At 43.9% G+C, this 18,332-nt stretch overlaps 1 protein-coding gene across 1 annotated transcript in view; it reads left to right on the top strand.

The window, feature by feature from the left end:
* The first annotated feature begins 490 nt into the window (after positions 1-490).
* LOC147903793 (uncharacterized) overlaps positions 491-18,332 on the top strand; it is a 29,840-nt gene continuing 11,998 nt past the window's right edge. The window contains exons 1-3 of the mRNA XM_087372585.1: positions 491-825; positions 935-1,023; positions 3,882-3,968. Of these exons, the coding sequence (XP_087228711.1) occupies positions 666-825; positions 935-1,023; positions 3,882-3,968 (336 nt within the window). The 5' untranslated portion in view covers positions 491-665. The remainder of the gene's footprint in view (positions 826-934; positions 1,024-3,881; positions 3,969-18,332) is intronic.

Below are 18,332 nucleotides of genomic sequence, written 5' to 3'. Positions count from 1 at the left end.
CTCCATGGAGCTGGGTGGCCTTTAGGTGCTAGACATAATTTTTTGTTGTTAGTGTCCGGGGTCCTCCCCCCTATCGAGCCACGTAGAAAAGCACCCTTCACCTACCTTTTTGGAGGAGGGCCGTCGAGGTGGTGTGCACCCTGTCTTACGCCGATTACACATTGCCATCTCGCCTGCCGAGATAATAATATTTTGAAGGCCAACGGGGGCAGTCTAGCGTACACAAAACCATTTAGCGAACAAGCCATTCCCCTTCGTGGTGGCAACGTTGGTTTAAGCCCCGCCAATGCTAGGCACAACAGATTTTTGGTGTGAAGAAACCAGCCCTTGGGGCAGGGGGGGGGGTGGGGGGGGGAGGCTGCCCGCCCAAAAGGTTGGGCGGGTGGCAGAATTCTTGTGACCAAGGGGAGATGGCCGTGTGGCACAAATAATTTTTTGGGTGCTTGGGCGGCCGGGCATTGACGTGGTCTGTAACCGGCCTTAGAAAAAGCTTGCTTAAATGCTCCTGGATGCTCTAGGATTCTAGAGGCCTTGACAAGTATGCCAAAGATGCCACCTCGGCAGTCTTGTTAGACACACACCAGGCTGAGTTCGCATTTCCCCTCCAGATCTAAGCTCACAATTGCTGCATTGCATCCCCACATCATACTTTAGGGTTCGCTGTTATGGCCTTCAGCGAGGATCGGGACCTTCAAATTGTTTCTTGGAAAGATCGCCTGGAGTTCCATCTTCAAGAATTGGCCTCTAAGATCGGCATTACCGTGCCCCTGGAGCTCTACACCACCGTTGTAGTGCTCTTCGCTACTCTTGCCCTTGTTTTTTTTGGTAATTTTTTCTTGAATTCTCTCCAATTGTGGAATTTACACATGCTGTGGTAAGGCGCGTCATGAGTTTCACCTGACATGACGTCCGCTGGTCTTGTGCCTGATCACAGCTGCACGTACTGCATTGAGAAGGAAAAAAGCAGACACGATTCTGCTGGTTGGGTTGAGTGGAGCTGGGAAAACTGCGCTGTTCTATCAGGTACTGTTACAAAATCTTGAAATTCTGTATTAATTTGCTAGGGTCCAGCATGTGAGGGTGGGACTGCGATTAAGTACTAGTAGTTCACTAAGTACAAAGAGCAGACCCTGGGACTGCGATTAACTAGGAGTTCACTAAGTACAAAGAGCAGACCGGACTCTGGGCACTCGATACAAAACACGAATCAACTGCATAGAATGTAGATCGATCCAGAACTGGCCTCGGATGTGGGTCTGTCGCAAAGAATGTTTATGGTGCCCGGGCGTCGGCTTGTGGCATGAAAGAAATATAAAGATGCAAGGCAAGACGACAGACACAAGGATATGAGAAGCAGGCCCATTAGACTAAGACTAATAGACAAGCATATGGGTAGATCCTACTATAGCGATCGAATTGGTTAAGAAATGACCGGCCTTATAAGGAGTCCTTATATGTCCTTACAAGGCCATGTAGGTCCTTATGTGGCACCTATATAAGCCATGGACTGACTGGTGCGATGTGTACTTAGCTGACCAGCACCACGTGTCACAGCCTCTCGTCGGTCCCAAATGAAATGCATTACCAGAGACACTAAAAACTTGTGGATGTTCTAAGGGATCTTAAGGTACATGGTCATAGCAGCGACCCAACTTGACACATTTTATGACATTTGGCATCGCTTGACACATCGTCGGTTGGCCAGGAGCTGGGTTCATTTGCAGCCTTTTTCCACCTCCTGCTCAGCTTACGTGCAGCCTTGACACTGTCAAGACCCAGCTGAAAAAGCTGCAATTTCAGTCAGCTGACTGACCCGAGCTTAAGCACATACGAAGTGGTAATGGACTTCGATGTGGTTCGTCCGTGCATGGAACACAGGTTCTTTGTGACGGCAATGCAACTCTGGTTATTGCACATAACTACTGTTGCCGCCTCCTAAGACGCGCCCATATCCTTAAGCACAACTTCTCACATGCTGCAGTGCAAGCAGCTTTGTATTGTGCCTTTGTAAAAGAAAGTGTGACTGTGGGCTGTTTCTTGCTTAACCATGAGAGGGCCCCCCTAATGCATAAAACAGTGACCTGTGGTTGAACGCCTGTTATCCAAGTCACCTGCCCAACCTGCCATAAGTGCAAGTACCCTTCATGTACATCAGCACCCACAAACCTGCATTTCAATGATTCAACGTAGGGAGCGTTTGCTAATATAGCAGAGGCGAGACCAAGACGTGCTGCCAAACTCCACTTATAGCGTGAATACTGAGTTTTTCCAGCCAGACAACACTGATCAGCAGGGTTCATGGAGACGGTGGATCTGTGGATTAGAGTGAGAGACACGTAAGACTCGTCAGTGGTATATTTTTCTATCACCTTAGCGGACATGCAAATTCTTTGAATTTTCGTCCAAGTGGTGATCAGCTGTTCAACTACATCGTTTTATCTTACGCGGGTGCAGAAGCCCCAACAGCTAATCTTATTCTCATTTCTTTGTAGATTTTTGATCTTTAGAACAACAAAAATTCTAAATTTGTATGATTGGACTTATTCTAGTCTTACAAAGGTATATTTTTCTATCACCTTAGCGGACATGCAAATTCTTTGAATTTTCGTCCAAGTGGTGATCAGCTGTTCAACTACATCGTTTTATCTTACGCGGGTGCAGAAGCCCCAACAGCTAATCTTATTCTCATTTCTTTGTAGATTTTTGATCTTTAGAACAACAAAAATTCTAAATTTGTATGATTGGACTTATTCTAGTCTTACAAAGGTATATTTTTCTATCACCTTAGCGGACATGCAAATTCTTTGAATTTTCGTCCAAGTGGTGATCAGCTGTTCAACTACATCGCTTTATCTTACGCGGGTGCAGAAGCCCCAACAGCTAATCTTATTCTCATTTCTTTGTAGATTTTTGATCTTTAGAACAACAAAAATTCTAAATTTGTATGATTGGACTTATTGTAGTCTTACAAAGGTACATTTTTCTATCACCTTAGCGGACATGCAAATTCTTTGAATTTTCGTCCAAGTGGTGATCAGCTGTTCAACTACATCGTTTTATCTTACGCGGGTGCAGAAGCCCCAACAGCTAATCTTATTCTCATTTCTTTGTAGATTTTTGATCTTTAGAACAACAAAAATTCTAAATTTGTATGATTGGACTCATTGTAGTCTTACAAAGGTATATTTTTCTATCACCTTAGCGGACATGCAAATTCTTTGAATTTTCGTCCAAGTGGTGATCAGCTGTTCAACTACATCGTTTTATCTCACGCGGGTGCAGAAGTCCCAACAGCTAATCTTATTCTCATTTCTTTGTAGATTTTTGATCTTTAGAACAACAAAAATTCTAAATTTGTATGATTGGACTTATTCTAGTCTTACAAAGGTATATTTTTCTATCACCTTAGCGGACATGCAAATTCTTTGAATTTTCGTCCAAGTGGTGATCAGCTGTTCAACTACATCGTTTTATCTTAAGTGGGTGCAGAAGCCCCAACAGCTAATCTTATTCTCATTTCTTTGTAGATTTTTGATCTTTAGAACAACAAAAATTCTAAATTTGTATGATTGGACTTATTCTAGTCTTACAAAGGTGTATATATATATATAAAGATTAGCAGTTTGTCCGCCATCAAATCAAAATGATGAAGGCTTATGTCTGGAGAAGGGTTGGTGGTGGTGAAGCTTTGTGAGTGGATTATAAAGATTGCACACATTTGATTTGTGGTTAAAAGTCTTAGTCTTAGAATAAGTCTAAGATTTTATTGATATAATTGGATGTTTAGGGGATTAGAATATATTGATTTGTTTATTTTGTAGTTTTTGCATTGTTTTAGTTTCAAATATAGTAAGCTTAACATTGTTTGTGCCTGGAAACAGTTGCGTGATGGATCAATTCACAATGGAACAGTGACGTCCATGGAACCAAATATTGATCGTTTCATTCTACATTCCGAGTCCAACAAGGTAAGATTACTGTTTTGTTTTTAGTTTCTCAAATCCTCTCCCTTTTTGTGATGGTTAGATCTTTGTGAGCCGTAATTGCTTCTGGCGTATTAGCGGACATGTAAATTTCGCCTTGTGACGTTTTCGTCCATGTTGCGGCCTGCCGATATTGCGATAAATTCTTTCTATCGTAGGTGGTGCATTGCCCTATCGGCTAGATGGTCTAAGCATTTTTTTTCTTGAATGCTTGTTTGGGAGAGACTAAAATGAAATCGTATAGTCTTCACAAGCAATTGTAGCTTGAATGAAGAGAATGCGGACGACTTTTGATTAGCGGCCTTTGTCACGGCTGAGTTGGCCCTTCACCTACGGAGTGCCGACAAAAACTCAGTACAAGGACATTGTATAAATGGATACTCAAGTATGAGTGGGTGTGCGGATTTTTATGTGTGAGAGCATATGCTAATACTATGGTTCTACACCCACTGTTGGGCCTTGATGACGTCTATGGGGATGCCATAGTAGCTAGTTCCTGCTATGCATGATGGAGTTTATGGTTCTCAACCTTATGAGTGACTATCATGAGATTGAAACTGCACTATGTGTTGTGCTTTTTTTGGGCATGTTCCTGGATTCATCTAGATATGTGCATGTAGTGGACATGGGCATGTAAAATAGAATGAATGAGAAATCTGTGAACATTTGGAAATGGCCTTGGAGATGAACAACTTTTGTGAATGAATTTTTTTTCATAAGGACGTCTTTCATTATCTCCATGATAAGGAAAAACTTGAAGCATCTAAAAGGATTTTGTCTTTTCTTGGGAAACCAAAGTAGCTATTCACGCCATACTTACCTACATAGATAGACATTATTTGGCCTAACAGCTTTGTTTGTATTAGAATTTGTAAGCTTTCAATTGACATTGTGTACATGGTGCTAGCCTTCCCCTTTCTGGGCTGTCTTTCATCACAGCAGAGTTTTTCATCCAAAGTTTGGATAGAAACTCAGTTTAAAGAACTCTGTACATATGAATGCTCAAGTACGTGCAGTGTAATGTCTGTATTACGTTCATACCAGCTAATCCCTGTTGTGTGTGATGGAGTTTATGGTTTTCAATCGTGTGGGTGGCTGTTAGGAGTTTAAAAATATACTCCATAAATTGAGATAGGCACCGAGAAGTAGTGTATATGAATTTTGTTGGGATGGATGAGCAACCTTTGTCATCTTGTCAATCACCTCAATTATACTCTTCCACCCCTTGTTAAGAGGTAGGCCTCTAATGACGTCCATGCTGATGTGAGTCCACCTTCATAGGGGATTGGTAAGATTGTAATAGACCAGCTGCCAACAAATTATCGATCCTGTTCTGTTGACAAGAATCACGCTCTTTAACATAGTGTAATACAGCCGTGCACAAGCCCTTCCTAAAACTTATAAGTACTTTTCTTGACGCTGTCATTAGTCTTTTTCAGACCCACATGCCAGCCGTAGCATTCCTTCAAGTGACAGGACCTTGCACCATGCTGGTCCCATCATGTAAGCCTCTGCCTTAGGGTACTAGCCTTAGAGAGTGAACTTAGAGATTAAGAATCTACTAAACTAGTAAATTTGCTTGTGTGGTACCAAAAGCATAACCATAGGGTTAGCTCCATTATGAGCTCCACTTGCCATCATTTGAACCATATTCACTTGATATGTTACCAAGAAGAACTTCAAAAAAAGAAAAATTTCTCTTAAGCTGCCTCATGTGTCAAATTCTTATTTAATCATGAGAAGACCAATACTAGTAGCAAAGACGCTGTTACAAGTGTGGAACAGAAAGACATAGGTCTTTGTATGTTTTGAGAGGCCCGTATTTTTAAAGGTAGTATGTAGCATTTGGGAATATAGATCGTTTACCCCCTAACAGTTGAAGTCAATGCTTTCATGGGGAAGGAGCTGTTATAAACCATGTAACTAATGAGTGAGCGTTTAAGTTAAATTATGATGCTTTGACCTTGTTGATGATGTATTAGGAAAGATACGATGTTTTGACCTTGTAGATTGACTAATTAACAATATTCCACATGAGAGAATATGTCTCTTATAATGAAAACATATTATTGGCTTAGGTCAACTAATGTCCATACTGACTTGGTCAACCCAAGTCAAACATGTCAAACCACATCAACCTGATTGAGCTTGGTCAAAAGTACCATGAATCATGTTTCTAAGATGTTTGATAAAAGCCAAATGCTCACATTACAGAAGGGGCAAAAGGTGGTTCAACTTTGATATGACAGCTCACATGGGGCAAAATGGCCCACTACCTTGTAACGACACTTTTTTTTCCCTACAGAAAAGAACTTTCTATTAATCCCTGGAAAAAGCAACCATAGAAATCAGCTATCCGTGTCGTGCTGATTGTGGAAGCAAAAAACAAGAAAAGACTGGCTGTCATCTAGCCTGTTCTCAAAGAACACAGCTCACTCACTGCCTAAGGAATCTCTAGAACAGGGGCTAACAACCAGGGTGGTGGACTGTACAAACAACAGTATGGCACACAAGGTGTAGATGATACTGCTAGATGACAACGAGGGTGGCCTGCTAGGGGCTCTTGCTGGCCACCCATCACCAAACTGCAATTAGGGATCTAGGTATTCTAGGCAGTGATATTGGATGCATCAGAAGTGGCAATCGTGGCAGGATTTGTCCTAGAGTCTGTGAACCTAAAGCTATGTGATCCCAAATTGTCCTAATTCACAATTTACATATTGTGTGGTGGTCATCTATAAACTACCAAAGATAATATCAAACTCTTTTGTAGGTTGCACAGTCTTAAAACTGGAAATAAATAAAGCCGCGTGGGGTGCAAACGAGGATCAACCCCTGTCAGAGCTCCAGCACCTAGCATATTTCTGAATTCCAGTAATGCTGAGTCTTAATACAAAACTATTCTAGATTTAGGATGGAACCTCTGAAGTCCTAGGAGAACATGAAACTAAAACTCACTCCTTAATAGCTGTAGGAGGGGATTACAATGCTCCAATAAATAGGACGATAAGAAAATATGAAATTCGTTAGCCAAGACTTGGTGATAACTTGGAATCTTTGTCAGGTGCCCAAAATTCAGCCAATGGATTGGTTGAAAACGAAGTCCTCATGCTTCCTTCATCCTTGTACCATGAACACACTATCACTATCACTTTCCACATTAGAAGACTAATTCCCACAAGATGAATATAGGCAGAAATCCCTGCAAATTTCTCAACAAAAACTGATCCACAGCCTCAATCTCAGTTCAGCAATGCGATAGTTAAGCCTAATGGTGTCAAAACCCAATAATATTAGCACAATAGTGATCAAAAGCTGCTATGACATGAAATCATCAATTTGGAAGCAGAAACTGTCCCTCGGAAGTGAATAAGGTCAACCAAAAGAGGAATATCTCAAATCACAATATCAAATGATGCCAGGTTGTGACCAGAACACAAAAACATGACCCTGGATCAAACTGCAATTGGTTTGGGCGTGTATCCTACAATCGCAATTTGCTAGATGCTAATTTGTGATCTTCCTGGGTCTAGGCAGGCGCAAGATGCCTGGCCAATTGATGAATTCCCACTTTCCCTCTCCGAGGTACCAAAAACAAAAATGAAATCGATTCAAGAAGATGCGGAAGATCAAAACTGGAATATAGAATCCTGGAAAGAGTGCGATTTGCAAAATCAGCTAGTTGCTTGCTAAGGCCTACACTTGAGCTACACTTGAGCTACACTTGAGCTAGACTTATCATAATTGTAACTAATTCTACCCTAGGAATATTATAAGTTTTCATAGGCTTGTTAAGTCTGATTGTTTTATGATAAGTCAGATTGTACCCTAGGCTGCCATAACTTGAGCTACACTTATCAAAATCTACCCAAAGTGAAACCAATGGTTACGGCTCGTAGTGTACTATCTAATGTGCATGTGAGTAGTCAAAGATTATTGATTATGAACATTACATCCTATTCATAGGTTTAGCCTATGTAATCTGATTCTATCCTCGTGAGACTCAAGGGCTCACTCCCAAAACCTTTTGGGTATAAAATCAACAAGGAAAGCAACTAGGAATTGCAGGGTATAAAATCCCCTTTTGTGTTTGGGTACGGAAACCCCCCGGTGGGTGTGCGGAGCATCCCCATCTCGTGAGGCATGGTGGTAGGTGGAGGATGATCCGGTAAATAATCATCAAGTCGTAAGGACTCGGTGTCACGAGGACGTGAAATTATGGGACTTTTGATTTGCGACTCCCGTAATTTACGCGTGACTGCCTTGAGCCTCTGGGGCGCAAAGGTCTGGCCATGGGGCGGGACTTGGGGAATTAAAATTCCTAGTGGAGCCTTGGAAATAGTGAATGTGTGCCCAGTTACTAGGCAATTAATTCCGAGGGCCAAAGTGTGCAACAGGGGGCCCAAAAGAGTGGTGCATTAAAAAAACTTCTTTTAGCCTAAAAGAGTGGTGCAATTAAAAAGAAAACACTGCTTTTTGGAGCTTAGGGGGAGCCCTTCTTTTAGATACAATTGGCCAAATCAGTTCCAGAAGGAGTCAGAGCATTAGTTGTGAGCTGCCAGAGCCTGCCAAGTGTTGCTAGAGCAAAATCGCATATTACCAAGAGCTTCCGGAGCCTACCAGAGGAAATCATCATTAGCCAGGGCCAGTACCAGTGCATCTAGGGCCTACCAGAGGAAAACACACCAGATCTAGGGCCTGTTGCAGATTGCGATTTCTGCTAGGGTGTCTTCTGCAAATCGCGATTCTTTTTCTAGGTCCTTTGGGTTGTGCCAGGTGATTGCGTCTTGCTCTGGTTCTGTTTCCAGGTATTTCCGGGCTGCTACAGGAATTGCGATCTGTTTTCAAGAGTTTACAGGTTGTCCCAGGGAAATTGTGATTTGTTTCTAGGTTGTCCAGGCTATGCAGGAAGATTGCAATTTAATTTCTGGAGGCTTCCGGGCTGTGCCAAGTGATTTTGGTAACTTTCCAGGCGTGGGTGTTCGCTTCTAAGCTGCTTTTGGGGTTGTGCCAGAGCAAAATCAGCTTATCTCCGTAGGATCTAGGGTTTTCCAGCCAGGGTGACCTTTTCTTCTGTGGATTTCGGGTAGAAGCAGGCTTGTCTTTGCCTGCTTTTGCCATTCCCTGATTGGTTGCTGGCTAGTTATTGCGTTTGGGTTTCTTTCCTCATGGAGAAGGGTTGATTTATGCTGTTGGGCAATGGCCAGGGAGGCTATAGATTGAGGCAACCCATTGGGAAGTGTTTGGTTGTTTGATTGCACCAGAGTTCAGCTGTTGAGGGCTTTGTCTTGCAGTTGTTCAGCCGTGTTTGGCTGGTTGGGCACTTGGTTGTGCGATTGCAGGAGTGGTTCAGATAGTGGATGCTATTGGGGTCTCTGTTGCATGCTTTGGTTGGCTGAGGATACAGGATTGTCTAGTGATATGATGCCGTTCATGAGAGGGGGAGAGTAGTGGAAGAGAGAGAGCAAGGGAGTGAGAGTGAGAGAGAGTGACACTCTAGTGCGGGTGTGAAGAATAATGAGCCACACCACAAACTCACTTATGTTTTATTAGGATTAGGTTTACCCTATGATTGTCTTAAGACAGTCATAGGTGTCCTATCTTTTAGTGAAGGGTTGGCAATGTGCCTTTACCCCAACAACCTCCCACCTAAAGGCCAATGTGCCTAAAGGGGAGAAAAGAATAAAAATTACAGCAATATACAGTTACTGTATACAAGACCATAAAGTAAGAATGGTCTCATCCTAATCCCATGATGTGGCGGCAATGTGCAAACCGTTCTGTAGGCAAGCTCTTAGTGAGCAAATCTGCAGGATTATCATCAGTATGCACTTTCACAAGCTCAAGTCGCTTGTCTTCCAGTACCTCCCTGATGAAATGATATTTCACTTCTATGTGCTTGGTCTTCTGATGAAAGACCGGATTCTTTGCCAACATGATAGCACTCTGACTATCACAATGCAAAATTGGCATATCTCCTGTAATGCCCAAATCTCCCACCAGCCGAGTAAGCCATATTACTTCCTTGCAAGCCTCAGTGGCTGCAACATATTCAGCTTCTGTGGTTGACAGTGCAACGCATTTCTGCAACCGAGACACCCATGATATAGCACCTCCTGCAAATGTGAAAATATAACCGGTAGTAGACTTCCGGTTATCTGCATTCCCTGCATAGTCTGAATCTGTAAAACCATGCACCAATGCATCCTGCCTACCATAGCATGTGCACAAGTCTTTGGTACCTTTGAGATACCTCAAGACACCTTTCACTGCTTCCCAATGCCGCTTGCCTGGATTTGCCATATACCTGCTGATGACTCCCACCGCAAAAGCAATATCCGGACGACTGGCAACCATGGCAAACATCAAAGATCCAACTGCAGATGCATACGGAACCTTGGCCATTTCAGCCTTATCATCATCTGATCTGGGGCTGTCCTTACTGCTGAGTTTTAAATGTGGAGGCAACGGGGTACTAATAGACTTCCCCCCCTCCATTTTAAACCTCTGCAGTACTTTGTCAATATACTCTTTCTGTGACAGAAACAAAAGTCCCTTGGACCTGTCACGAGTAATACGCATGCCAAGAATATGATTTGCATCACCCAAGTCTTTCATGTCAAAAGACTTATGCAGTTGTTTCTTTAAAGCACTAATCTCAAGCTGAGATTTACTGGCAATAAGCATGTCATCCACATATAGAATGAGTAGCATCAAACTGCCATCCTTTGCCCGTTTGGTGTACAAGCAATGATCGGTCTCACACCGATGATACCCTTGGGACTGCATGAAGGCATCAAACTTCTTGTACCATTCCCTTGGCGCCGGCTTGAGTCCATACAAGCTCCTCTTGAGCTTACACACAAGCTGTTCTTTCCCTTTAACAGCATATCCCTCTGGCTGACTCATATAGATCTCATCATGAAGATCTCCATGAAGAAAAGCTGTCTTCACATCCATCTGACATAAATCCATGTCATCATGAGCAACAAGAGCTAACACTGCTCTCAAAGTAGTCATCTTGACTACAGGGGAAAAAATCTCATCAAAGTCAATGCCCTATTCCTGCTTAAATCCCTTGGCAACCAATCTGGCCTTATACCGAGGTAAAGCATTTGAATCCACTTTGACTTTGTAAACCCACTTGCATGGCAAAACCTTTCTGCCTGCAGGTAACTGCACCAAGTCCCATGTATCATTCTGAAGTAGGGAGTCCATTTCTGACTGCATGGCTTTCTCCCACTTCTTTTTCTCTGTTCTTCCCATAGCTTCCTTGAAGCTGGAAGGCTCACCACAATCTGTCAGCATGATAAAATCAGCCACATTATTGGCTCCTGGAACAAACCTGGCAGGAGGCCGTTGTGCACGGGTGCTCCTCCTAACAAAATGTTCCGGATTAGGCTGCTGTCCAGCCTGTTCTTCATGCATGACGGGTGGCTGTACCACCATATCTGGCTGTACTACAGCACCATCTGTTGGCACATCCAGTGGTGCATCATTGGCAAAATTATCTGGCTGATTTTCAGCCTGTATACCCTCTTGAACAGGGTGTTCTGCAGCAGCCTGCTGCTGCATATAAATGGGCATTCTTTGCTGTCCAACATCATCATAAATAACCCTCCTGTATTCTACAGGTTGCACGGGTTCCTTGTGTACACTATCTTTTTTAAAGATGACATCATTGCTGCGTATAATCTTCCGTTTAACGGGATCCCATAACCTGTACCCCATTTCACCTTCGTCACCATAACCCATAAAGATGCATCTGATAGACTTTGGATCCAGTTTGGTGCGTAGTTCTTTGCGTACATGAGCAAAGCACTCGCAGCCAAATACACGTAAGTGCTTATATGAGGGTGGCTTGCCAGACCACACCTCCTCTGGCACTTTCAACTCCAAAGCCTTATTTGGTGACCTGTTAATAATGTGAACTGCTGTTTGCACGGCTTCTGCCCAAAAGCCATGGGGTAATGCAGCATAAGACAACATACATCGAACCTTCTCCTGAATAGTTCGATTCATCCGCTCACTTGCACCATTTTGAGATGCATTATGAGGGGCTGTGAGTTCCTGTTTGATGCCCTTAGCTTGGCAAAACTGCACAAAAGCATGTGACACATACTCACCCCCATTATCGGATCTGAGGCATTTCAGCCTACGACCTGTCCGATTCTCAACCTGAGCGATAAACTTCTTGAAAGCATCTAAGGCATCTCCCTTATGCTTCAAGAAATAGACCCACACCTTACGTGTGGCATCATCAATGAAAGTAATAAAATATTTTGCACCCCCTAGTGATAACTGTGGCATCTCACACAAATCAGTGTGCACTAGATCAAGTGGTGCTCTATTCTGAGGAGTTCTCCTCTTATGAGGAGTGACAGAGTGCTTGCCAAAAATACAATGATCACAAGTAGGCAAATCTGAAAAAGAGAGAGGCGGCAGATAACCCAAACGTGACAGTGCTTGCATTCCTTTAACAGACATGTGTCCCAACCGGCTATGCCACAATGAAACCTTTGGCAGCTCGGTTATGGCAACAACATGATTACCCACACTGGAAACATAAAGAGGGTACAAGGTATCACTTTTAAAACCCTCAGCCACTACAGTCTGGCCATCAGTAATCACCCATTTGGAATCCCCAAATGTGGTGTGGTAACCACTGTCATCCAATAAGCCAGTGCTAATCAGATTTTTCTTGATCTGCGGCACATGGCGAACACCATCAAGCATAAATGACTGTCCATCAGGAAATACTATCTGTATACTGCCAATCCCTGCAATCTGACATGCATAGTTGTTCCCAAGATGAACAATTCCATGAGTACCTGTGTAGGAAGTAAACCACTCCCTATGAGGAGTAACATGAAAAGAGGCACCTGAATCCAAGAGCCAGGTGTGCATGTCATGGCCATCAATAACCAAAGCATGTGCTATTACAGCAGAAGAGCATAAAACATCATGTATGTCACTGTCACTGTCCTCTGCTGCAACATTCACTGCATCCAAGTCATCTGCCTTGGCCTTGCCTTTGCCTTTGCTTGCATTTCCTGCATCCTTTGTTTCAGCCTTCTTGGCTTTCTGATCCCGTATGAACTTGAAGCACTTCGACTTCACATGTCCCTTCTTGCCACAATAAAAGCATTCAATGTCCTTTTTGCCACGGGACTGACTGCGGGATTTGGACTTACTAGCAGATCTCCCCTTCTGCTAAGTCCTGCCTCTGTCCTGTACCTGCAAAGCATTTGAAGACTTGCTGCCCGCATTATTCTTCCTGCTCATCTCCTCCATAAGGAGAGAGCTCTCTACATCAGCATAAATAAGAGTGGCATTCGAGTTTGACAGGGTGGTCTTGAAAGTGTCCCAACTCTCAGGGAGGGTACACAGCAAGAAAGTAGCCTTGAACTCCTCATCAAGGTTCAACCCCTGTGCAATCAGTTGTGTAAAGATAGCATTGAACTCACTCAAGTGTGAGGTCATAGCTGTACCTTCCTTCATGCGAAGATCGACCAGCTTCTTCAGCCAATAAACCTTACTGGCTGAGCTCTTTTGGGCATACAATTCTTCTAGTCTTTGCCATAGACCATAAGAGGTCTTTTCAGCCTGTACATTGAACACAAGAGTGTCTGAAATAGTGAGCATGATAGCTGCCCTCGCGGACAAATCAAGCTCTTCCCAGTCATCAGCTGCCATGTCAGATGGCTTGACACCCTTCACCCTTATGGGCTTAGCAATCTTCTTTAACAGAAGTACATTCAAGCACTGTTCTGCCCATAATGCATAGTTGTGTGCTCCTTCCAGTTTCTTTATGTTCAGAATTGAAGAATCACCTCCCCCTGATGCCATATCAGATGAGGAAAGTACCTGACTCCCTGGAAGTAAAAAGACTGAATAAAAATTCTGATTTCTCAGAAAAAACCTGCTCTATTCAAGAGCCAGAAGCACTTTCAATGGTGCTGTTTTTACTGTCAGTAAAATCTGCAGCAAAACAGTAAATGACCCTGCAAATACTGTACCTTCTGACAAACTGTTCTGAGCTCAAAGAGGCATAAAAACAGTAATTTCAGACTGCTGCTGCTGCTCAACAAGTGCTTAACAGTGCATAATCATCTGACAAAACCACCAACACTGCTGTAAACACTGCTGTACTGACTGTACTGATCGCTTTTCCCACCTCAGATGAGGTATTGCACTGAGTTAAATTGCAGAAACCACTTGACAAACACCCCAAAAACAGTAAATGACCCTTCAGCCTGTCACAAAACCTGCAACAGTAAATGGGATAAATCCCAAGCAATCACCCTTAGACCAAGGGGAGAAAATGCATCTGAAGATCTCTGTCTGTAACCCAAGTGCTATCAAACAAAGTCTGGGCAAAAGCCCCTTGATCTGACACCTGAATCAAGTGGAGAATACCTCAACACTGAGGTAGCATGCAATATGAAATCTCTCTGACACTTGTACCTGACAATGTGCAATGCATAGACTGCCCCTATGTACTCAGTAACAACACAAATCACAAAGTACAAACACCAAGAAGAAAATCTTTTGAGCACTGTCAACGATGGGCAGTTAGGGACCGAGTAAACTCGATGCGCCCTGACCAAGCGTGGCTCAACTGAGATTTTCAAAGTGCGTACAAAGAATGTGACCTGCAACAAATGTCACCAAATGCACTGCGGAAACAAAGCAAATGTGTGCTCCCCGGCTACACACTGCCTCAAGGCATATACTGCAAACACATCCAGGCAAAAGCCCTTTGAAATGGTCACCCAAAACTGAGAATTGCACTCAGTAAATGCATAGAAGCTTCTGCAAAACAAGCATCTGACCTTCCTGAAAGACAAGTAACTGCGCAAACACCACCACTGTGGCACAAGTCACCTCAAGCGTGAGTGACACGAGAGTACCTGCTGTACCTCAACAAATGCACAGTATACAGCTGAAATGCTTCAGGAATGCATCAGGAATGCTTCATGTACTGCGCGTACATGCACAAAACAGAGTGCTTCAGCACTATTCCTCTTCCAACAAAAAAGTGTGTCTGCTGTACTTTTTCAGTACCTGCAAAGTACCTGCTGTACTTCTGTCCCTGCAGAGTACCTGTGTACTCTCTGTCCCTGTAGCAGGCACGCTTCCCCCCAAAAAGTCGAGTCTTTGCAGCAAAAAATGAACAAGTCCTGCTGTACTTTACTGTACCTGCAGGTGAGGCGTCCGTACAGTCGTACGGCAGTCCGTACGACTGTACAGACAGTCTGTACGGCTGCCTCGAAGCAGCTGCGCCGCTGCGCAGCGCCGCCCTTGGACAGCGCGACACCCGAATAGCCAGCTGCTGTACAGCTATAGCAGCTGCTGTGCAGCTACCTGATGCAGCTCCGTCCTGAAGCTGCGAAAAGCGCCGCCGCCTTGAAGCTGCCTTGCGAAATGCGCCGCCCTGAAGCTGCCCACGAAGCTGCGAAATGCGCCACCGCTCAGCAGCTGCCCTGCGAAATGCGCCGCGCACCGTCGTCCTGCACAGGTCGAGCCCGTCCGTACGGCCGACGTACGGCCGTACGGATCTGTCCGTACGTCCGTACGGAAAGGGTAGGCTAGGGAGAGGAGGCAAGGGAAAGGAGGCTCTGATACCAGTTGAGAGGGGGAGAGTAGTGGAAGAGAGAGAGCAAGGGAGTGAGAGTGAGAGAGAGTGACACTCTAGTGCGGGTATGAAGAATAATGAGCCACACCACAAACTCACTTATGTTTTATTAGGATTAGGTTTACCCTATGACTGTCTTAAGACAGTCATAGGTGTCCTATCTTTTAGTGAAGGGTTGGCAATGTGCCTTTACCCCAACAGTTCATTGTTTGAAGTTGAGCAGGGAATGGACGGGGAGTCTGTGGGCGTTGGTTTGCCTGTGGTGCAGCTTCCTAGAGACCTTTGTAATCAGCCGCTTGGCTTGAAGCTTCAAATGAATGTTAAATAAATACCGCAAGGGGCACCAACGTTTGGGGCCAATCGGTATCCTTGTTTTTGAGTAGGAGCGCTCTAGCTCCCCTGTGATTTGTTTTGTGGTGCATATTTACTTGTCAATTTACTGTGTATGCTGTAATTAAGTGGATCCTACCATCCTTTACGTTGTTGAGGCTGGTTTCACTCGGACAACCCTATGAGTTGTGAAGTAACTCTATGTAGCGGAGTCTATCCTATGCACTAGCTCCCATCATCTTGTCACTGTGATGGGATTGACTGTGCCAATAGGAAGTGCCAGTTGTGGCTAATCCTTCTACAAAGACGTGCCAAGTCTCATGGTGTGACCCTAGATAAAGTGATATTGATGAAGACCATAACGTGTTGTGGGAGGAATGCCGATGGAGACTCCACCCTTGAGCAACTCCCTGTGAGAGCTTTGCAAGTACGAGCTAACATTTGTGCCACTAAAGTGTCTATCGGATTGTGTCAATGTGATTCCACAAGAGTGAAGAGGGAAGGAGAGAAGCAAGGAAGGTAGGAGAGGGGAGGGGATGTGGAAGAGAAGGGAAGAGTGAAGGGAGGGGAGTGGAAATCACAAGGCGCACACACTTGAAAGTAAGAATTCTCACTCACAAGAGGATGGAGAGAATGAGAGAGCTTGTATTCCAAAAGTTTGCAAGTACGCAATGAATGCCAAAGCCAAACTTTTGGCCATTTATACAATCCACCTTTTGAAGGGAGGGCTAACCCTGTACTCTCTTTCACCTCTCTCACTCTCTTTTTAGACGCACTTGGGCCCACACAGCTCCAAGGTGGATATCATATAGCCTTCCTCACACTCTCCTACTTCTCTACTTCATCTTTACGAACACGAAGACAGGCCACGAACAGCTGCAAATAGTAGGAAGGGGGCAAAGGTGCGGTGCGCTGACGGAGAAGCAGGTGAGGAGGCGGGACAGGGTGGGGCTGTGTGATGGGGAGGGAGAGGAGGAGGGCTAGTGGGAGGAGTCAAGCAAGGAGAAGCTTTTATCTTCCATTGGCTACTCTTGTGTCTATGCGAATGGATTTGCCTACTTGCTCTTGATCCATGGGAGGTTGTAGATGGTTTGTCTCTATACTAGGGGAATGTGCTAAGCAGATTGCAGACTTTGTTAAAAGGCACTTGCAGTCATAATTTCTCAGTATGCCAGCATGTTGCATAAAACAGAGGTAATCGACACTCTTAATGCAGCATGAAAGGTGTGAAAATGCAGCATGAAAGGGCTATGGAATTGGTTATATTTCTCCCATTCCATCGAGGTACATTATGATTTAGAATTGAATTGCAGGGAATAATTTACTACTAGAACAAGGCAAATAGTATTAGTGTTATTGCCAAAGAAGAAAGGTTGACAAATGTATTCAGGGTTTTTACTATGGTGTGTGCAGGGGATTCTTGTTGATGATGACAAGCCAAGATGCGATATGGCACATGAATTTTGAAACTTGGGCAATGTTACATAAACAACTGATGGTGTGTGAGCTGCCTAATGTTCTGAGAAAATAAGGTCTGCCAAGTATTGTAGAAAAGGGGTAGGGCAGATTAGAGAAGGGAGATAGAAGGGGAGATGATAAGGGAAGAAGGAAGGAGAAGGGGTGGTAGAGAGAAAGGAAGAGGTGTGGGGGGAGAGAGAGAGAGAGAGAGAGAGAGAGAGAGAGAGTAGGCAGCAAGTAGGAGGAGGGAGGAGAGTAGATAGGGTTAGATGTCACATCCAAAGTGTACAATGAGTGGTGGATGGAGACTTATATAGTCCCTCCACATTTCCCACCTAAAGGGCCACTAAAGTAGCCCTCCCCCCCCCCTTTCATTACAGCCATCCCTTCCCATAGAAAATTACATGTATCGGATGCTACGCAAGGGTGCTGGGACATCAAGGTGATGCTGATCAGCCTGGTAAAAGATAGGGGTACCCCTGGACAATACTCTTTAACTGCCATTCATAGAAGATGTCCGGCCCGATGTGTAAGTAGTGTAACAAAGAACTCACACAAAACGCTCACACGTGTGATCAGTAAGTATGTGTACAAGAAATAAATAAGCATCATATGAAAAATAGAAAATATAGTAATAATGACCTTGGAAAAATGTATAGGTGTGTTACAGCTACATGAATAGGAAAAAAATATGCATTGTATAAACCTTGAATAAGGTGGAGTAAATTTTTTTGGAAGTATGTGACTCTTACACTGTCTTTAATTGTAAAGGCATAACTCTGGTGCCATATTTCAAACTACCAGTTGCACAAGCTTCATCGTCAGAATCTTTGGTTAGGACTTTGTTACATCTAACGTGTGATAAATTCAGCTAGACTGAGATGCTTGTTTGAGAGAGGCTAAAATGAAATCGTAAAGTCCTC

This window comes from Dipteris shenzhenensis, chromosome 3 (assembly GCF_047967505.1).
Source record: "Dipteris shenzhenensis isolate YYH24624 ecotype China chromosome 3, Dip_SZ_1.0, whole genome shotgun sequence".
Lineage (NCBI taxonomy): Eukaryota > Viridiplantae > Streptophyta > Polypodiopsida > Gleicheniales > Dipteridaceae > Dipteris > Dipteris shenzhenensis.
Note: the sequence above shows the minus strand (reverse complement) of the source record. Positions and strands in the feature narration are given on the sequence as shown.